The 22,852-nt window shown below is 43.7% G+C and overlaps 1 protein-coding gene across 6 annotated transcripts in view; it reads right to left on the bottom strand.

The window, feature by feature from the left end:
• Nucleotides 1–6,235: 6,235 nt before the first annotated feature.
• Nucleotides 6,236–22,852, bottom strand: part of SMARCD3 (SWI/SNF related BAF chromatin remodeling complex subunit D3) — a 75,215-nt gene continuing 58,598 nt past the window's right edge. For 5 of the 6 annotated variants that reach the window (XM_077176320.1, XM_077176338.1, XM_077176276.1 and 2 more), the window contains 8 exons: nt 22,603–22,698; nt 22,009–22,110; nt 20,331–20,492; nt 16,205–16,302; nt 11,413–11,548; nt 9,224–9,346; nt 7,880–7,981; nt 6,236–7,800 (listed from right to left, as the gene is read on the bottom strand). In XM_077176320.1, the coding sequence (XP_077032435.1) occupies nt 7,729–7,800; nt 7,880–7,981; nt 9,224–9,346; nt 11,413–11,548; nt 16,205–16,302; nt 20,331–20,492; nt 22,009–22,110; nt 22,603–22,698 (891 nt within the window). In that variant the 3' untranslated portion in view covers nt 6,236–7,728. The remainder of the gene's footprint in view (nt 7,801–7,879; nt 7,982–9,223; nt 9,347–11,412; nt 11,549–16,204; nt 16,303–20,330; nt 20,493–22,008; nt 22,111–22,602; nt 22,699–22,852) is intronic. The other variant, XM_054630786.2, reaches the window with a different exon arrangement.

Raw genomic sequence — 22,852 nt, forward strand, 5'->3', positions numbered from 1 at the left:
GGAGAGCAGAAAAGAAGGGGCTTTCCTCCAATGAAATCCTTCAAGCCATGTGCAAGGGGGGATTTTGACCTCCATTCAAACCCTTGCAAAGGAGGGACACCAGCGCTGTCCCCTCCATTTAAACCTTAGGATGATGAAAATGGGCTGGCTACCTTCAAATCAAAGCCATCCGATGACAACAATACTTTGCCCATTCCCGTTCAAATGGAACGCAGGGATTCCCTGTCACCCCTGGGATACCCCTAACAGCCGGGAAAAGGCAGCTTTTCCTTCAACCGACATCCTTGGAACCGCAAGCGAAAGCGGATCCCCCCCAGTTCAAACACAGACAATATTAGGAGAGTAGCTGCTTGCCTCTCCTTCATTTCTTTTGTCTTCACAAGCTCCCTTTTTGTTCCTGGGGAAGCGGGGAGGGGGGACTGCCAAGATCCAATTGAAAAGGGAAAGGACCAAAGTCCCCGCTCCAAATCCACACGCGCTCACCCGTTCGGCTGCTGCTTCCCGGCACAAAGATTCGTCCCTCGGCACCTCCTTGAAGCGACGCTCCGCGGATCCAGCGCGTATCCAGGTGTTCGCCCAGACGCTGCGAGAAGCTCTCGCAGTCCTTCCATGAGACAGCCCCGGGAGCCCCCCCGTGAACCCCTCTACTCAGCAGCTCCATGCAAAAGGCAGCTGAGGCGAAGCCTCCCCCTAAAACAGCCTCGCCCCCCCCCCCCCCCCCCCCGGCAGGAGCCGGCCCCTCATCATCCTCACAGCTCACACCTGGGGCTGCTCCGAGCCCCCCATCATCCTCACAGCTCACACCTGGCGCTGATGCCACTCTCCAACAGCGCCTCTCCCCGTCCAGCACACAGCCCGCTTCTCACAGACACAGAGCCAACAGAAATCTGCTCCGGGTGCTGGCTGTTCTTAGTCCGTCTGCTTCCACAATTCAGACACGGACGTGCGCTGATGGCACTGAGGGAAAGCTTTCCAGTGCACAAAACTGTCATTCTGGTAGCACGCTTTGAGACGCCTTCAGAAAAAGCAGAATCAGCGCCGCCTCCTAAGAGCCCTGCTGAGGAACCCCGCCCTCCTTGGGACACCCAATGCAGCAGAGCTCGAAAAACGAGGGCAAAAGTCAAGCTTGGAGTGGAAAAAGACAATATAAATACAGCAGCCGTTCAAAAAAGCCTTCACACAGTAATAGTGGGAGCCGGTCCCATTTCTTCTTTCCTTGCTCTCTGGAATGACATCAATACGAAGTAAAAAACCCACACGAAACACAAGGCAGAGCTGGGATTTGACACGTCTTCCTTTTGGCTCTCGGGATGACAAGCGCCTCTTCCGGGACTGCGACACGCTTTGGGCGCTGGCAGAGAACGGAGGCAAAAGGTGCCAGAGAGCCCTTTCTATCGCCTTCAGCCCCTGCAGCTGTTCTGAGGGTTCCAGGGCACAGCTCGCTCCGTTCCTAGATCAAAACCTCACGGCAATATCTTCAGAACTACTACCCATCTCCAGTCGGAACCTTCTACATTCCTGTAAACAAATGAGTGCATAGAGAGGGTTTCTCCCCAGCTGAGTTTAGAGACCAATTCCTATTCTTTAGCAATACCTAGAAAACCGAATGCCTTGCCAGGTTTTAGCATCCTACACCCACTCACCCCTCCCTGTGCATTTGGTGGCAGCTTTGGGTCCCTCTGGGGGACGGCACCCAGCGTGACCCCCGCCCCTCGCCCGCCCCCCAACTGCTCCTGCACCGCCGTGGGGCTCCCTCTCCTGGGCACCTTGGGCTGCCCCCAACGGCATCAGAGCCCCGAGTCTTCACCCCGCCTTTCCCTGACCCCCAAAGAAGGCTCCGAACGAAGCCGACTGCCCCGGACAGCAGCGCAGCGCTTCCCCCAAGCCCTTCCCACACGTGCATGGCCCCAGCAAGGGATTCTGCTGCAACAAGAAAGGGGGGGCAGCCCCCAGAAGGCTTGAGGTTCCTGCCCAGCCTCGCTGTCACGGGCCAGGGGCAGCGAGATGGAGTGGAAGCAGAGAGGACACAGGAAGAAAAGGAAGAACAGGGTGCAGGATGAAATTGAAAAACACCCAAAAAACAAAAGAAACAGACAAACAAAAGCCCCCAAACAAACAAAAGATTGCAAACTGGGATGGGCAGCACGACAGAGAAGCATTAAAAAAGAACAAGAACAGGGAACGGGACACAAGGATCCTCTGAGGAGCAATGGCACGGGCAGCACCACAGAGAATGAAAAGGAACTCGAGTGAGGCATGTGGAAGAAGAGAGAAAAAGACAGAGTGCCAAACACACGGTAAGGACAGAAGCACACAGAGACACGTGGGGCAAGATGCTTCTCCTGCAGTCACTACACAAGTGCAGCCTCCTTGCAATGTCATGCTCAGTCTCTCCTCCAAGCTGCACAGGTGAACAAACAGGGACTCCCAACGTTTCCTTCCCTCAGGCAGCACAGACCCACTGGGCGAACCTGGAATCCAAGGATGGATCTAAACATGGGAGGTCTCACTTGCTACTCTCTCCACCTTTTCTCCAGCTTAGCCCTGGGCTGGGAAACAAAAGACAACAAACATTTAAAAACAAAACTTGAGGTGTCTTGAGGATGGCCAGGCCTGGGAGGAAGCCCTTCCCAGCAGCCTCTTTGCCTTTCCCCACTCTGAGGAACTGTGGAAATGCACATCCAGACTTGGGGCAGACAGCCTGGGATGTTTTCTGCACAACCAACACCACAGCCCCGAGCACCAGAAGCCTGAAGATGCTCTGGACTGCAATTCACAGCTTCAGGGGATTCTGCATGGGACAACCAAGTCATTTGTGCCCAGAGGAAATACAAGTCACCATTTTCAATAGTTAAAATATCCGTGGAAGTTACTAGCTGCTTACGGCAGTGAGCTACATGTGGCCTCCCATACTTAGGGATTTATCAGAAGAAGCAGTTTCAGGTTCCTTCCTTTTGGAGCCCAGCTCCAAAGCTCTGAAATTAAGGAATTTCTCCTGGCAGTTTGGAGATTATGTCATCACAAATGAAAGAAAGTAAAGAAGAAATATTCCCAGTAAGAGCCCTTGGGACCTTCTGGGCTGAATTTGGAAGGGGACATTCATTCCCTGTAGTGCAAATACACAACAACCTCCAACACAAAGAAAAGATGTCAAGGGAGGTCTGAAAGCACCAGTTTGACAAATCTCATTGTCATTCTTTTTATCAGTGACTTTTGCAATCAAACTCCAAAGCTGACAGCCACAACTGTCCCCTGAGCTCCATCCAGCCACTGGAACAAAACAATATTCCCTGCCAAACTGACAATGGACAGGGGGCAGGGGTCTCCTCTTCAGAAGCTCCTGGCCTGATCTACAACGTATTACACATCGTAGAAGAAACTCCATTTGATTTTTAAAATTTAAGCAGAAGCTAGGGAGAAGTGCTATAGAGTGGTATCCACCTGTTTGCTACCACAGTGGCACATGGAGATGATGGAGATGGTGACTCTGTAATTCCTACACCACCTCTCACCATCCAAGCTTTAGCTCTAGGCTGTCCAGGAGAGGAGCCAGATCTCTCCAATGGAAAGGATTTCTCACTTACTGAGTATGGAAACGGCTGAAGGTGGAATCTAGTGAAAAAAGGAATTCACAATGTTTGCAAGTGTGTGTGCATTCACAAGTGAAGAGAAATCCAAACACCAGAGATCATTAGCAGGAGCAGAAAGAAACCAAGGTACATTACAACACATAGGATTAGTGCAGGAGATACAAAGAAACAAAGGATTTATTGTTAAAGGCTCTTCTAGAAATCACTCGGCATCATACAATGGATAGGGTGGCTACAGAGTAGAGGGAGTCTCTCTCTCCCTTCCCCCTATGCTTTATACACGTATTTGCTCACTCTCACAAACCCACTGTTGTACTTTTAAAATGGAGTTCCTCTCTTCAGTGAGTTGGGAAAAAATGTTTATAACACAGGATCTGGCAGAACAGACACAGCTTATTAAATAACAGAGCAGTTACAGAAAGGAGACTGCTTTCTTTAGGAAAAAGAGCCTTCCTTCCCTCCTTATCTCTTTGCATTGCCTTAAAAGGGTTCTCCACACGAAACCAGAGCAACAACCCCTAACACCTGATTAGCATTTTGGCAAAATTAGGAGCCCTAGGATAAACAGCAATATCGATTTATATACTAATACTTTCACCTGTTCTAAACAATGTGGTGTAAGAAACCTGCCAGCCAAGACAATGTCTGCACTGCAGCTACCAACCCTGCCATGTGGAACAACTGAATCCCTGCTGGTAACAGGGAAAACACCTTGACACTGTGTCTCAAAGTTATTTGCAAAGCGTTTGGTTCTGTGCTTGCCCCCCGTTCCCAGGCTGCACACCACTGAGACTGTCTCTCCCACAGAGAGCTCTGCATGTCTGCATGCACACACAGAATGCACACTCACGTGGGCTCTGCTATTTCCAGGAGTACTTTGCACATTATCTTGTGCTGTGTCTTTCTGGTGCTTCAGTGCTACTCTGCTCCGTTTTTCATTTCCTTTCCCACTGTTGTATTCTTCTCTTTATTCCACAACTGAACATTTGCTTCCCCTTCAATCTCTAAGAAACATTTGATCTGATTCCTGCCTCATGGCCAACAACCCAGAAGACTAAAAAACCCTGTTTCTAACACTTCTGCTCCAAGATACGTTTCCCTCCTACTGGCACTCAGAATTCCATTGAACCCTTACCTAGTTTGATGCTATATTTTCTAACAATCTATATTATCACCTATACATGAACTACTTCTATGCACAGAATGTTTTTTTGCAGTGTGCATAGATTTGTATTGCACGGTGGCAACCGAAGATCCCAATACGTGTTCTTGTAATCTTTGATACGCACAAAAGGACAACCATCCTGAATTTAACATAAATTCCTCATTCACAGTCTGCCATAATTACCTGCCTCTGCAGTGCCACTGCCTTTAATTTTCAATGCTCCAGCAACACTTGCTCTAGTTGCTTCCAGTATTGCACCATTACTTATCTTCAAATAGTTTTTCTTTGTTTCACAAACAAGCGAGCTCTTAATTTCACCTATGGAACAAAGGACAAAATTTTTCTCTCTCTGATTCAGTAAATGATCTGAACAGCGCCTGAACACAGGAAAAAGGCATCAGAATCTCAAACCTCAGTTTGACCCAAGGAAAGATACGTGACAGCTAGTCCTAAGACTCAATGGTAGTGACCAGTTTTTTTTATAGACAGTGAAATATAGGAATTTAGATTCTGGACTGCAATCTCCAGGGCCATCTTCAGTGGCTGATTCATGCACACACTCATTTCAGTACAATGCTGTTGCTTGACAGAGCCTCAGCTTTCAGTGATGCAGTTGTGAACATTGGCACCAACACCACATGAGTTTTGTTAATTTACTCTGAAAGAGACTTGAAACCAGATCCATCCAATTAACTCTACAGAGGCTCTAAATCCAGGCTGGACTCCAGTGTGCTGTCAGCTGTGGCAAATGGCTGGTATTGCTCTCAAGTATCTTCCACTTCAGCGGGAAGGCTCTCAGACCCCAGAACTCCCTGGCAGACATTCTGCAGGCATCTATCTCAGTCCTTCTCACATCCTTGCGTATTTTCCTCTGCATTCCTTATTCCTGCAGACTGAGCACACCCCTGACTGTAGCTGCTCTGTTTGCCACACACAGACAGGAGTTTTGGACACTGAGCAGCATGCACACCAGGGACACAGCAGCATAACAAACATGGAAGCACAGCAGCAGGTGATCCCCACTGTTTTCTCCTCATAATGCTTGCTTGCAGTCCAATTAGTGGAGTCCTAAATTAAGTAACGTTTCAAGTCCATCACTGTGGCAGCCTCACAGTCCCTCAGTAGAACCAGTTTAAGACTGCAGGATTTCACACTTCACTGTGAAAAGAGGCATTAGCACAAAAGGGAAAAATGCCAAATCATGCCATTCCCAGCAAAAGGCCTCAGACAATGAGGTACTTTTTCTCACACCAATAGGTTTTGTGGGAGAGTACTGCATCACATAAATTCAATCAAAAGTAAATTTTCCAAGACATCTCTGAACACAATGGATGGACTAAAAGCTATGGCACTATTAATGTGAAAACAAAGATATTAAATAAAGGGGTAAAGAGAAGACTGTGTCTTCTGTGACTCAAGAGAAGAAACTTTTAAGTTAAACTAAGGGAGAAACTGGCAAAGACAGCAGAAAACACAACACTGGAGAAAAAATGCATTTATTCAGAAGAGCTGCCTTCCTTCCACATCACATGTGAATTTTATTCTCTTTCCAAGGAAGTGTAAGAATGGAGGTGAAAAGGAGTAACCTAGAAGAGGATTTTGAGTGCCACATCATCAAATGGACAGTTATACTTTGGAAGCTGCTTTTTGGACTAGAAATTATATTGGGCCTTTATTACAGCTCATCTGTGCACTACAAAAAATGAGGAGGGGAAGGATTTAAGGAAGATGTCCCTGCTTCCAAGTAATTGTTCTATAAATTCCCATTATCTGAATTTGTCATACATTTACAAAGAAGATGATTTCCAAGGGATATGTTCTCTGTGCTATTTAAGGCTGATATGCTTTATAACTCAACAGCATCCAAAATAACCAGCACGTATCATGTATGGGAGAGCTAAATAATTCATAGTAAGAGGCAGTTCACCTATGACCAAAATGTGAGACCAATCTAGGGACTCTCTTAACATCTTGTAGTAAAGAAAAAACTACCATGTGACATTAAGTTAAGCTTCTTGGATTCTACACCAAGAATTAGGAAGTTATTTTCAGTGATGAACCCTACAGGCACACAGAGACACATTTAAATAATCTGGTATTTTACATATATACTTATTGTTAATATCTGCTGTGTTAAAGGTAGGCATCAGCAAAGCACCATTACATTATTTTAGTTTTCTCAGAATGCCTCATTTGTTGCTAATCCCACTGATGTTAAGGATGCATAAGCAGCTCTTATCCCAGGAAGTATTCTCTTTCTCTCAGTACAGTGTACAGATCGTACCCATCTAGTGAGATGTGACTCAATCTACCTTTCACTGCCGGGACAGGGGGAAGAGAAATTATTTGCACCTGCAGAAGAGATGGCCTGACTAGATGTCTTTCTTCCAGATGGGCTCTGCACTCCAGGATGCAAATGCTCCTAGTTTGTTCTTTCAGATGCTGAGATAGCTTCTTGCACTGGTCCAGCTGAAATAAAAACTCTCTTCAGGAATATAAAGCATCCCCACCCCTAAGAAAGAAAATGTCTAATCCCAGATAAGTTACTGTTTGAGACTCTTGGGTACCATAGGGTAAGAACTGCATTTATTTCTCTAAATCTGTAGTCTCCTAGAACACCTATCTCAACCTCCACCATCGGTGCCACCCATGATTCTAAGCATAGCCCATAAGGATTTGCTGTGTAGAGTCTAACTTTCCACTAAAACTGAACAATGTGCGTTGATGAGTGAACCTTTAGTCCTCTTTCACACTGACACTTGTATGGTGCTGCCTCTGGCTTGGAATGGTTTGAGACACCTGTCCTGGGCAAGATTTCCAAGGGTCACTCTAAAGCTGGTGTTCTGACTGGTGTGTTGACGGCACGTTCTCATCCAGTCAGGAAGCAGGTCCATGTGTAACAGTGAGCTAAGTAACACTGAGCAGTCCACTGGTTTGGTGGTCACGATGCCAATGGAATCTTGTGAGCAGTACTTATGTGTTACGCACTCCCAAAGATTGCTCCAATTCCTGTCGGCGCTGCTGGATCTGCAAGAAAAAGACACACTGTACAGTTTAGCAGATTAAATTGCTCAGTGGCAAGAGATGCATTTGTAAGTCAGCAGTGTGGATATTTCTTTGATACCTTGCAGTAGAAATATCTGCTCACAGCTTCTTGAGACCAGGGCTCGTGATAAAATTCAGCTCTGCGCTCTTCCTCCGGGTTTCCAACCACATCAGTCATCACCTGTGACAAAAATAAAACCATTTTTCACCACAGCTCTTCCACCACATAGAGAAACTTTCAGATTTACCCAGAGTGAAAATTTATCTACATGACACATAAAAATGGTCAGAACTGTTCTCAAAGCCCAAAGCAAGTGGACAATGTATGCTTACTGCCAAAACAGGGTCATAGAACGATCAAATGGTTTGTGTTAGAAGGGACCTTTAGCTCATCTCATTCCAGCCCCCTGCTATGGGCAGGGACACCTTCCACTAGGATCAGGTGCTCCAAGCCCTGTCCAATCTGCCTCCAGGGATAGGGCAGCAGAGGGTTGGAACCATTCTACAAAAAATAGAATTTGATGACTTTGTCTCCAGCATCACAGAATCACAGGTAAATATAGTTATTGGTATATTTTGCAAAGCCATGTTGTGGAATCACAACTCTGATGCCAGCAGGGCAGAACCTTAAGAGAAAAGGCTCTTATGGGAGTAGTTCTCAGTCAGGGCAAACTGAACAACTATTCCATGTATCTAGGTAGAGAAGCTCCACAACACCTCTGTTTTTAAGTCCCTCAAGTACAGGTCAGCTTTATTTACACATGCTATCAGATTCCTGTCCCCTGTGAATACAATATAAATAGTAATAACCATAATCTTTAGAGTAGATTTTGGGAAGACTATTCAGGTAACAATAGGCATATATATAAGAAAGACACAATGATTTTATTAAAATAATTTCATGGATTCAATAATACAATCGATTTTGAGGCATGTCAGTTAAAGATGAAAATGTGACACTGTGAGGAACAAATTATTAATTTTTGCTGGCAAACAACTGAACTTCTTTACATTTTGATTTCTTGTATATCTCAAAGATAAGCTCAAGGACAGCTGATAAGATTAAATTATGAACCAACACCCAAATTGTGTTCTTATACTCTACGATGCTCCTGCTGAGTTTTACATAGCTTTGAATTTACAGAATACAAAGCCCTGTATTTCAAACTTACTGTCTGGCCACAAATTGACCTACCACTCCCATGAAACACCACTGTTCCACTGGAACTGGAATACAACCTCAACTATCTTTCCTCCAACCTGAACTATCTTTCCTATCTACTCTGGGATTCCAGCACTCCACTCATTGTCTGTCTTCCACTAATCACCCATCCTAGATGTTTGGCTATATACTCTATGTACATTTAGATAAAATTCTTCCATTCTGGTTCCACTATTCATTCTTTTTCAAATCTTTTCTCACCTTAAGATCCCTGCTTTGGGACCGGAGAAGGTCTTGGATGTATCCTTTGGGATCCTTGGAGAAACTCAGCATAAAATCACGTTGTATTTTTAGCTGATTTATGGATTCAATTGTCTCATGAATCTGACAGAAAAAAAACCAAATGGATATTCTTTAATTTCTCCCATGCTCCAGTGACCATCAGGTCAGCTCTGTTACTGTCTTTGTACTCCTGGTAATGTAAAAAGTTCACAAGTCTATGCCATAGACTTGTGCAGCCCTTCCTAGGGCTTTTTCAATTAAAAAAGCAGCAACTTAACTGCAATCCTGCCACTACATTTTAGTTTCACTTGTACTTCTGCAATACAAATAGGTACAGGATTGTCCTTCACTTCCTGCACTGAACCCCTGCATGGCATGCAGAACTAAGCCATGTCACTGCACAGTGAAATAATTTCCTGTGTAGAATCACTCTGCCTGCCAAGACTGGGATCTTTGAGGAAAGGTGTTACATAAATATGCAGTGAAGCAGTGCCCAGTGCAAGAAAGCAGTTATTCCCCTGGCTACCATCATGATCACATCTTCAATATCCTACTGTAATCCTTAAAACCTCTAGCAGTTTCGTGATCAAGTCCATGTCAAATAAATAGCCATGACTTCTAGATTTTTCTTAAGAGAAAGCCTGTAAAAGTCACAATGGCTGCAAAAAGAAGAGTGTGAACAATGAGAAATCACACGTATGGAAGGTTTATAGAAAATTAATAATATCTTTAGAGATATTATGGCAGAAATATTAACTAGTGGGGAAGAATGAAGACTGAAGAAGAGTCAACGTCCTATAATGGATAATCATCAAGTTCGAATGGGAGGACATCTCATGAACCATTTGCACACAGACACACACAAAAGCAAACTTCCGCTGCCCTGTTCCTCTAACATTCCAGTTTGAAATAGTAAACTTATCTCGTTTAGTTTCATGCATTCATCTCTTTTGCCAAAACAGCTAAGGTGACCAAGCACATGGGAGAAAATAATCATCCCCTGATCTGGTTATGCCGTCAAGGCCACTAGTGTAGCTACTACATGGTATGTTAAGAGAAGAGAGCTGCTGTTAACTTAAAATCATTCCTTCTTTGGGAAAACGCTGCAGTTGTGCGGAGTGAACTCCACTGGCACGTGCCAGTGAATTCCCAGGAGGAGACTCCACGGCAGCACAGCAATGCTGCACACAGAGGGACACAGCCCATGCCCATTCACCCAGCAGTGACTTCAGGAACTTCACTGATCACTGCTTGCCCTGTGCTGTCGCAAATACTCAAAAAAGAGGTGACACAGCCAGAGGAAAAGGTGAGCAGGACTGGAAACAGAATAACCCTGTGCGTGCTGCTTGCAAGCTTATACAGGCTGGGAAGCAACTGACTGAGCAGCTGCAAGGACCATCCTCAAGAACCATGACAGCAAAGACACTGCAAGAGTTACCAGAATCCATGGCATTGCTGATGCCCAGACTCCCTTTCAAACTGCATGAGGACCAGAGCTTAACACATTTGTTTGTATTTGCAGCAAACAAAGAGAACCTGGGCCTTGCTCTGAGAAGGTATTTTAGTTTATCCCTTACCCACCCAAATGAGCCATTGACAAATGCCAGAACTGGCTGACAGCTCCATGGACATGAATCCCTAAAACAGTCTGCAAAACCCACCACTGCCTTAAGACTGATATTATTACTTGAAGCGCACATGATCCTCTTCCCCTAACACTTAGAACTGTCAAAGTGGTCCAAGTGATTTTCCTGCCATGCATATTCCATATTTCCACCTAATGCAAAAAGCCATTCTGCACTTATGAACTCACACCTGAGTATGAGATTCTCCTAGCTTTGCCTTAGCAATTTAATAAGATATCATGACCTTTCAATAAAAAGTTAATCATACAGTTCAGGTGGTTCTCAAGCATCAGGGCACTTGGTATGCTATCTGTGAAACTCTATCATCTCCACAACCATGTTAGGCCTTGGATCAAATCCTAAGCGGGAATGCCATTCACCCTGATGTACTCCCACTGCATTTGGCTTATTCATCCCTTGAAAGCACATGCCCTTAACAAGTTCCCATCTCACAACACTGCTGTTTGACACCTGACACCAAACACATGTGAAGCTACACAAGGAGTACATGTACCATGGGATACTTTACTCTTGAGCTAATACCTTGTTATCCAATGCTGTTATCTCCTGTTGGTTAGCTGTTGAGAGAAGAAAACTACTCATCTGGCCCTTTAATGGGTCTTCAACTTCTACATCTATGTCATAACACGCCGTCTTCTTCTGATCGTTGGGGTCAACACTATGGAGAGTATAACACAAGATCATGAGAACTGCCATAAAGAATCAGAATTAATTTCCAGCCAGCCCAGAATTCACTCTTCAATAAAGCCTGTTGCAGATGCTGTGAAAAAAGTGTAAGAACAAGGTATCTTTATATATTTTCCTATTCTAGTATATTCTCCCATCTTTTGTCACTTAGATTTCAAAGACTTTTGAGCTGGAACTTTTGCCCAGACCATCAAAAATTTAATTTCTAACATCCTCCTGAGATCTGTTACACTAAATATCAGTATCCTTCTTTGGCTTGTCCTGTCCTAAATTTATCTTTAGTTTGCCAACTTTTTGACTTAACATTTACTTTATTGTTAGACTAAAGTTTTTTAACAAGAAAACAGTCTTCAGCGCAGTAGTTGGTAAATCAGACTTCAGTCACTGTCACTTGCAATATAAAGATGGTGGCTTCTCAACCCCACCTGTCAAATGTGTGGGTTGTGTGCATCTGCAGTAGGTAGCAAAACAAAATTGCTCAGGATCTAATGGAGCTTGACAGACTTGGGGGAGCAGAAGAACTTGCAGGGATGGAATTGCATGAGGAGTGTTGCAAGCAGGTAGAGGAAAGTGATCCCTCTCTATTCCCAAGACCGACGAGGACACACCTCTGGTACTGTGCTCAGTGCTGGGCTCCCCAGTGCAAGAGATATGGGGAGCTACTGGAGAGAATTTTGCAAAGGTCCATGAGGATGATTAAGGCATTAAAGCACCTGACAGCTGAGGAAAGGCTGAGAGATCTGGGACTATTCAGCCTAGAAAACAGAAGGCTGGTGGGGAGGGAACTTACCAAAACTTGAAGGGAGAGTTTAAAGAAGACAGAGCCAGGATCTTTTCAGTGGTACCCAGGGACAGGACAAGAGGCAGTTGGTGCAAACTGAGACACAGGAAGTTCCTTCTGAACACCAGGAAACACGTTTCTACTGTAAGGGTGACCAAGCAATAGCACAAGTTGCAGTAAGACCCTCAAACCCCATCTGCCTTTCCCCCAGCCCAGAGTCTCCCATGTTGGAGACACTCCAAAGCCATCTGGATATGGCTGTGGCCAACCTGCTACAGGTGGCTGTGCTTGAGCAGGGCAGGGCATTTGACCAGATGATTTCCAGAAGTCCCTTCCAACCGCAAACATTCTGAGAATCTGCGATGCTGTGGTTGCCAGCAAGAAGATGAGCAGCAGAAGGAGAGCTAAAGAAAAGCCCAGGTGCGGCTCTGGTTCTGCTGCTCACGTCCAAAGCCACAGAGAAGGCTCCACGCTGCCTTTGGCTCCATTGCTCCTGGCTGAGTGCTGTCCTCAGGCTCCCAGAGTGCCGAGCCCAGGCCAGGCAGGGCAGCAGGGCTGGGCAGAGGGACCCTGACAGGCTGCACAGACAGGACAGCACCTCAGCACAGTGAAGGTGGGCACAGGAAAAGCTCTGCTCCTGGCGTGGAGTCACACCGGGCAGGGGGACAGGTGGGCATCGCTGGGGTACAAAACAGACTGGCAGGAGAGGAGCTGGGGGCCCTGAGGGACAGACAACAAGGGCAGAAGGACTCTGAGGGGTAAGGCAGCCATAGCAAAGGTCAGCTGCAAAAGGGGCTGCATTAGCACAGGTTTTGCCATCGAGCCCAGGAAAGAGGCTCTTCCCTCCTACTCCACGCTGGAGAAACTGGATCTGGACCGGTGGGCACAGGAGCACAAAGATGTGACATCTTGGAGCAAGGCCTGCAGAGGACGGTGGGGGCTGGAGCACAGACCTGCCAGGAGAGGCTGCAAGAGCTTCTCCAGCCTGGAGAAGAAAAGGGGAAAGGAGATTTCCCGGGAGAGTGCGATGGCCATGGGGACTGGTGAAGCACAGACAGGGCCAGCCTCCCCTTGGAGGTGCGTGAGATTAGGGTGAGAGGCAACAGAAACTTGCTGCAGCATGGGCAATTCACTCCCTATAAGGAATTGTTTCTAGAAAATCATGATGGTAGTCAAAAAGGGAGATGCCAGAGATAATCTGTTTGTACTAGAAGAATATTGGAGAGCTATGCTTTGCAGTCTGCTTGTGTTTTTCAATGTGTGGGGAAGATGTCTCGCTTCTTGGCAGAAATGGTCATCCCACAGAGGTTATTCTTTTTACCTCTGATTCCAGGTGTGTCAGCTGCAATTAGGACTGCAACTCAAGAAAATCTCCACTTCTAGCTTGAGCTCAGGTAAGATTTGATTTCTACGAGAATCTCTACTTTATGTCCACTTCAACCCCATTGCATTGTTTCTTCTTTGTCTTCAAAAAGGAAGGTTGTTGGTGCCCAGAGAGTGATTCTACAATACTACTATAATTTCTAGAATGAGTTTAGAATACTTCGCATTTTTGTCCCTGTGCATATCCTCTAAAACTAGAATGAATAATTGTGATCTGCTTGATCTTCCTGTAAAAGGCAGGCCTGAGGATTTATCTGAATTACAAGCACGTACATTTATGATCACTAGTGATGAAAAATTCCCTGTAGTAGCGTGCTGGTTTTGGCTGGGATAGAGTTATTTTTCTCCATAGTAGCTGGTATGGGGCTGTTTTGTGAATTTGTGCTGGAAATGGTTGGTCACAGAGAGATATTTTCCAAAGATATTTATTGCTATCATTGCTTGCAGCCTGTTGAGACCTTTTCAGCTCCTCACACTTCCCCCAAGGGAAGAGGCTGGGGTGCACAAGGAGCTGGGACAGCTCACCCCAGCTGACCCAAGGGATATTCCAAACCATGTGGCACCACAGTGAGCAGTAAACTGGGGCAGGTGTTCACTGCTCAGGGTCTTGCTGGGCATCAGTCAGTTGGTGGTGAGCAATAGTTTTCATCTGTATCACTTGTAGTGTTGGATTTTGTTCATCACCATCATCATCATCATAATCATCATCACCATACTGTCTTTCTCTCCCTTTTACCTTTTCAATCCTTGCCCCTGCCCTGCTGGAGAGAGAACGAGTGGATGGATTAAGATTGGATTAAATCAGGACAGGCAGTTGGCATACTGTTTCAGTGGCTGATTACACTCAGCCTAAAAAACTGAATGCAGAATGACAGGGCAGAGCATTTGTGAGACCCTGTTTTAAGCTTGGTTGGAGCAGGCCCTTAAGTACCCTGGACAGACTTTGAACCTGATTTGAGTTTGGATGGAGGAGCTCTCAATGACCATCAGTAATCTCTTCTACTGTAAATTATTCTGTGACTGTATGAGTCTAAAAATTACTTACTTTCTTTAAAGTTCAGATTTACTTTAGCTTAGCCCAACACTGTAAAGACTTCACTGTAAAAGTACTACCTGTTGCCAGGAAATGAGTTCTTCCTTTGTCCACACCATTATGTCAGCACCATTAAAGGTTGTGAGGTGCTGTGTGGTGGACACAGGGAATCAGAGAATACACTGAGAATACACAAAGCTGTAGCTTTGTGACACACACCTGTTCTTGAGCTGGTTACCTGACAAAAACCACTCCCTCCAGTCCCTTTTTGTCATCTCTCTGCCCCAGAAACATAATCATCAGTTCCTTGTCATTTTTCTCTAAGCAATGACTATCTATCTCTGAGGACCTCAGCTTTTTTGTGGTGCATCAGACAGGGCACTGAGTTGTGCCCAATGACAGTACACACACAGCTCTCAATCTGCATGGCCACCAAGCTGCTTTTTCATTACTCTGCTTGATACATTCAAATGAATCAAAAAGCAAACTTCATTTTCATAGCCTATGTAATATTTAACATATTATTCTTCTTACCACATATGTTACAAATTTAAAATAAAGAGCCCAATTTTAAGCAAATTCAGAAACATTTGCTTAAAAATATATTGTATATATTCTGTAGGAAATCAAATCAGTAACCTAAGTAATAATAACTTTTAAACATCCGGAATCAGAGTTTTGACCCTGACAAAGAAACTTGGAAAGGACTGAAATATCTGAATAGTAAAGTTGCAATCCCCAGAAGTTTCTTTATCCCCCTCCTCTATGTACACAGCTGTCACTTAAAAAGGTACATGCTGGAAGAGCCTGAGAGAGCTGAAAGTTGTGTTTCATCTGCTATGCCAGGAAGACATTTGTTCTGACAAGGAAACAAGAGAGCTCAGCATCTTGGTCACAATGACCTCCTCTGAATCCAGACATTCCGTGCTGTTAATCTCTGGAGATCTCTGACTCCTTGGCATTCTCAGGATAAGACTAACAGCCAAGGAGCTGACCCAATCCCAGCAAAGCATGCATGGACTGGCCTTGCATCTGAAATCATAATGCTGCTGTACATTTTACATAATACATCAGTGAGTGGAATGATTGCCCATGATGGACAGTACCTCATTTCAATTTCTTTTTGATCTCTTTTTGTGGGTTCAAACTTTCATTCCTCTCTCCTTAGGAAAAAGCCCAACCAATGGTATTCTAGTAAATATAAAAGCTGCTTTTCATACTCCTAGAAAATTGATGCTGTGCTCGTGAAAATAATTCAGAATTATACAAACTAGAATGACACATAGAACGAACACACAACGAAGCCCAAGGTGTTCATGCCAAAGTTAAAAAACCCTGGATTTTGGTCCCTACAGCTACTGCAGCTCTTTCTGCACTTTATCTAGTGAGTGTTTTGCACAGGCCAGGGCTGAGCTGACCAACCAGCTTACCTGATGATGTGGTTTATCACTATCGGGTCTGGCGGCAGCAGTAGGTTAGTGAGTCTCTGGGGAATCTCAGAAAACTTTAACCGTGGACAGTCAAAGATCTGGAACACAATAAACAACAAATTTGGTTTGTCCAAAGGCTATCTTGCAGTTAAATGAGAAAGTAAGGAATCTGCAGCTCACAAGGAACTGAGGCAATTACAGAAGGTGGTTTTGAAAGCTGTAATTCAGGTTCCTTGCAGATTAAAGTTTTGGTCACTTCTGTCCCTCTACTTCCATCTGGGCTCCCAGACATACCTATCAGGCCATGACAATTTCAAGTGTCTCACTTTTGGTTTAGCTGCTAGCTGCTGGAGGGAACAGGACCCTTCACTGGGACATGAGGATCAACTGTATCAGTGATGGCAGAGAAGCAAATACTCCCTCTCTTACTGAGGGTTTACAGCAGCATATTGTAAAGAAGATGACTGAATTTTTTTCAAGAGAAAAACACAGAAAAAACAACAGCAACAACAACAACAAAAAACAAACAGAGAAAACACAAAAACAGTTTGTCTTTTTTTTCCCCAGGGAATGTTTCCTGCAATATTTTGTGCTAAGGAAAAATACAAGAAAACATTTCTGGATTTTAAAACCATTTGAAATTTGTGAGTTTTTCGGAATTCCAGGAAAATAAAGTCAATGTGACATTATTTATTTTTAACCAAAGCCTGACCAGCCTCTTGGGAGGGACCCACCCCTTTCCAAACAATGGTTTATGGATACTTTCCTATGGTCCTGAAGCTAAATAGAATCATAGACCCATAGAATATCCTGGGTGGGAAGGGACTGACAAGGGTCATTGAGTTCAGCTCCTGGCTCTGCACAGGACAACCCCAGAAATCACACAATGAATTTCTGCTGAATTCAGGGGGAAAAAAATCTGGAAAGGGGAAAAAATCTGGAAAGGGTTAAAAGCTGTAGAGTTTGGAAATTTTCTGTGAGCAATGGAAGTGCATTGGCACAAATATAGAAACAACACTCTTTACACCTGGAGTTTTCAGAAGTATAATTATTACAGCCTTTGTTTCCTACTGTGATTTTTAATGCTCTGAACAAGAAGACTTTTCTCTAAAGATACTCCATTTAAACTGACTTTAAAAACCACATGTATAAAAACCTATATATTAACATTTGCCTTAAAATGTGCCCTTGTGTGGAGGCAATTTGTAAAAATGTTCAGGCCTATGCAAATGCCTCGTAGGGAAACTGTTTTCACCTGACAGTAGAGATACACTACTCATAGTATTGCATCTATAAACAGAAATATCCTTTGCAGCTCCAGAGACAAAGGATGCAGGCAGGGTTGGAAATAAAGGATTCTCAAGTTGCAGAACAGACATATAAAGTCAGATGCTCTGGCTCCTCAGTTAGGGTATCTTTTGAAATTCACAGTTTTCTCATGTGAATGGATTTGGCAGCAGAAATACCTGGGAGTCAGCTCTAGGAACCATTTGCACGGTTCTATTGCTTTTGAAATACCTTTGAACCTTTTTTCTTGCTTTTGCTTGTAACACAGTGGATTTCAAATTGGCCTGCTAACGTAAACATTGTTTTTAAACAGAAAAGGATCGTCTTCATCAACTCTAAAAGTTGTGTTGGACTTGCCTGCATCCAGGAATTCAGCCAGCTAGTTTCTGAAGAACAAGGAAGCAACAAAACTTACTGAGTCCGCAGCTCACTCCTTATTTGAGTCCTGAATCCTGACATTTGGTAGAGATGACTGTGGAATTGCCACCCACAATACCTCCACAGCGAGCTCCGTGCCATCTGCTCTCATCCCTGGCTCAACACTCGTGTCAAGCTCCTAACACGGATGGTGCCCGAGTGACAAGAGCTTTAGGAAGGGAAAAGGGATCAAGGACACACATTAGTGAGAGGAGGATGGGAGACTGGAAACTAAGGGTAGGTGGAATTTTCCCAGAGCTTCTCCCATTCCTGCGTAACTGGAGTTAGTGGTCTAAACTAAGTCAGGCTCTGAAAGCCTCTCTGGCTACAGTGATCCTGGCGGGTCAGGAAACTCAGTGGTAATGGTTTAGTCTGTACTCTCTCGGGCCCTTAGACATAAGCACAGCACAGCAGTGTGGGATTCAGAGAAGCTGGATAGCCCCAGTATGGCAAGGGGAATGCCAGGGACTCTGGTGCATTGTGTACTGCTCCCCTGAATGATACACACACTTCCAGCCCAGACAATGCTTTTCTTTCCAGGAGTTATGTGGCTAAAACTACAGAATCTACAGAAATATTAGCAGACTGGAAGGCATTACTAAGCCAATTCCTTTGCCCTCCATCTCTCAACCTGAGAGTATTAGAGTGAAAAACAAAAAAAAAAACTCATCATGAAATATTTCATGTATTGTAAGGGGATTCAGATTCCTAAGTAGCAGTGTCAGTTTTGAAAGCAAGATCACCTAAATTAGAGCAATTTTGCCAGAGACCTAGGAAATGGGAAACATTCAAAACAATCCCATTTATAATATAAATCAGTGCAAGCACTGAATTCTTGTGAAACTATTCCAGATTATCCAGCTCTTGCAGGGTGTGAGATTCAGTCTTCTAGAAAAGCAATCAGCTACTTCCCAACTCTCTCATTTAACTCATCTTCTGAGGATGAGAAGACAATTGTCAGGTGTCATAGCATTCCTGCAGAATTTTAAGACAAAGGAGACCTAAGAGCAAATCAGTCTCTCATGAGATGCATGAGGAGAAGATAGCTTCAACAACTTCTTATTCTAACAAAGTTCTTAAACTGAAAGTTAAAATAAATAAAATTGATAAGGCTCTTCTGCTTACTAAAAATAAAATATGTACATCTGTACAGGGTCACACAAAGGATCTGCTGCAAATCTACCATACTATCCTGCCCTTGGTAGTGGCCAAAAGTGGATACTAAAGGAAAAAATGTAATAACCATAAATGTAATAACAGGAGAAACATATACTGGTTCTTCCCCCCAAAAAAACTCTCCCAACTTCCACAGCTTTGCACTTAAAACAGCCCAAGATTTTTCATCCATTGCTTTGCCACTTTTGGAACCTATACACACTTTTAGTATTTGCAATGTTCTCTTGCAAGGAGTTTTGAAGTTTAAATATGCTTGAGTCCTTTTGTTTGTTTTCAATTTGCTACCTGCCAGTTTTAGTTGATGGACTGTAATTATTGACCAAAATATAAAAAACTACTCCTTTTTCACCTTTTTCTTTCTGCTCATGATTTTTCAAATATTTTTCACCTTCCCCTTCCCATTTCCTCTTTGGGCTGGCAGAAACAAAACTCAGTCTAAATTGGCTATAGATAAATAAAGAATAGAAATCAAATAATCTAATCAAGAGAACAAACAGAATTGTCATTTTGCCAAAAAATTCTTATGTGGTTTTAACATGGAGTTTTCACTATTTTTGAAAAAGACTGCATGCTGTAATCCTCAAAAAACCAAAACCCAAACAAACATGAGAGTGACTATATAATCACGATCACTTTGGTTCTATAGTCCTAAACACACCCATGAATCTCACAATTATTTTGTTGCATTTTGTAGTTTCAAATGTGCAGAGGTATCTTTAAATTTATTTCTTCAAGCATTGGCTACTTTGAACTATTGTAGGGCAAATTAATAACAGAAAATAAAAAATTAAAAACAAAACTAGGACACAAGTTTCATCACAACATTTACTTTGATTGGTTGCTAAAACATTATTCATTCATTGTAAATGCCAGTATTTTCCTTACACAGAAGTATATCACAAACCCTACTTTCAATTACTTTCAGAGTAAGTCATGTGAGCCTAAAAAACAAAGCCAGGTAAGACAGTGAGAGCTCAGTTAACATTACCTTTCAAAAAAACCCCATAATCATATTTACAGAAAGGGTGGAGATGCTTTTATGTGGCCTTCTTGGTTTTGACAACACTGGCACGTGGAGAGGGTGTTATTGGTATTAGTTGTAGTGGCTGCTGAAAGGCATTCAGTGCTGAGGATACCCCAAATCATCAAGGGAAAACAAAAATCAGTCATTTTCATTCATCCCAAATTTGTGGCTGGATGTTAAGAGTTTGCTTCTAAAGAGCTACTGAGTCCGAACAAGAGTTACCTGCTGGAAGTACTTGTCGCAGTTAATGTACTCCTTGTCGTGGGAGTCCTGCAGCTTGTTTGTTTTGATGTACTGCCAGAGAGCCTGGATGATGGCCGAGCGCGTCTGCGTGTGGATGCCCAGCAGGCGGGCCAGCCGCGGGTCCAGCTTGAACTGGGGGGGCTGCAGCAGAGAGCCAACGAGGCGGCAGCACAAAGGAAAGCACACAGATACACAAGGAGGAAGGTTCAGTTTTAATTCTCGGCGGACTCTGTTCCTTGGGAGAAGTATCCCATTCAGTGGCTGAGATTGCAAAAATACAAGTTTGTATTTTTGTGTCTCACCATTGGTGCTTAGGGAGAAGGACCTTGTACGTGTGCCGCGCACACAGACTACCTGTAGCACATGCTTCAAATAATAAAAACTTGCACAAAGACTCAGGAAGAATTTTCCCTTTCAACACTGATGCAAAATTTGACTTCTGAGAATGAGAGAAGAAAAAGAACAGCCCTTCCTCTGAGCTACTGGAATTTAACCACCGAGGGAGAGAAGGAGGGCAGGATGATGCCTCCACAGCTGCTAATAACTGCTGTCTCACGCCAACACACTGTCTTGGAACTCTGATCAGGCATGAACCGTTCTGGTGCATACCAAAAAAATTTACCCAACTACAACCAGTCAATAGATTTTATTTCTTTTCCTGATCTCAGTGATATAATTCAACTTCCCTGTTCTCCACCTCTTGTAACATAAACTCCTTGGATAATCTGGAATTGGATGCTTCTTCAAGTGTGTACTCATACTCAGGTTTAGTATTCACCAAATCAATAAGCAAGGATTACTCTGAGGGATGGCAGGTCACCCAAAGCTAGCTTTATAACAAATCCAGATCTAAGAACAAAAAAACATCTATTTTAAAGTATAAATTTATAATAATGGTGAGCATAAAAAACATCATTATATTGTCTTAATAGCAAAAATCCTCGCTGCCTATATCAGTATTTCAGTTAGCCCATATGCTCCCTAAAATTAATACAATTTTCTCTCTGCTAACATAAAATGGAGTGCCTATATCCCAAATAGATGCTATTTGCCTGGAGGTAAAAGAAGGTGGCAGAGAACAAGTTCACCATCAAAATGCGCCTGAGGCTGAGCTGTCATGGAAAAGGGGGATCCCATTTCCTCGCAGCAGAGTGAGTTTAACATTAACAGTTCCCTTAAACAGCAATGTTTCTTGCAGGGACGGTTTCAGTCAGATTAGTGAGCTCCACAAGTGCAGTATCCATCGTTTGTGCCAAGGTAAGGCTGCCACAGCCACACAGCCAGCTCAGGTATCACTAGCAACAGCCTCTCCTCTGTATTTCTTTAAAGAACCACATGCGTAACTTGCGTGCAACCTCTCTGACTACTCTCTAAGAAGCCAGAGGAGGAAATGCATGTTTTTCCTGCAGCTGGGCAATAACGATACTAATTATCATAATGCCAAGACCAATATTTTGCTTGACTATATTAGAAACTCACTTGATTTGTCCCCTTTAAATTTTAAATAATCCTTCTGTTTGGTATCATTCTAACTTCAATGGACCATGTGACACTGCAATACAAGTATACTGGGTTTAGAGCTGTGTGACAAGATGAATTTGGTCAGTTGCACTAGGTCCCAGTGGCTGTATGTTCCAGGCTAAAGCAGTGCACTGACCTGGTAGTCTAACATGAGGAGCAATGTGCATCGCACGCTGACGTCCCCAGGCCTCTTCACCTGGAAGCCATCCGTCTCCTGGGTCGTGGGAGTTCTGTGCCACTAACAAAGGGAAAAATAAAATTGTTGGTCTTTTTTTCACTGATGTCCATGGAGGTGCATCTTGCACAGCGTACCATACCAGAATCAGACAAGTGCAAGCTTTCTGAAGATCTGGCAATCTAAAAAATAATCTAAAAAAGTTAACAACAAAACCAAAGTGCAACACCCCCCAGCTCTACCCCCAGTCATTTCAATTCAGCTTTAGTGCAGAAGCTGCTCTGCTGTTAACATACTTTACTTGTTAGCAGAAATGTGCACAATATTTTCATCTTTTCATACATTCTGTTCTAAGATGTGCACTGCAGCGCTACATCACCTATGTTTTTAGAGTAGATTCCTCTAGCAAACATTCTTAAGAATAATGGAATTTTGAAAACTCTGAAAATACTGTGAATGAGATAATGAATGCAAAGTCCCTTAAACAAGGGAAGTAACAGGTGCCAATGTGTGCCAGTAACTAGTTTGTACACAAAGGGGGCACAGCTTTCTCACCTCCACAAGATGATTGTCAGGTCCATACAGATCTTTGTCCAGTTCAATAACCAAACTCTTAAAAAAAGATGAAAACTTCCGTTTCTGTTTGCTGAGCTGTACAAGCAGAAGAACCAGACATGTATAAGGCTGCATTTATTAGCTTTGCCCTAGACTTCTCAGTCTGTCTTGAACATTAAATCCCATGTAAACCACAAGTGTGATCAATCTAATTGAGTTCTCCCTCTGACAAAAACAGGGTAAGATGAAA

Source organism: Agelaius phoeniceus, chromosome 1, assembly GCF_051311805.1.
Source record: "Agelaius phoeniceus isolate bAgePho1 chromosome 1, bAgePho1.hap1, whole genome shotgun sequence".
In the NCBI taxonomy this organism is placed as follows: Eukaryota; Metazoa; Chordata; class Aves; order Passeriformes; family Icteridae; genus Agelaius; species Agelaius phoeniceus.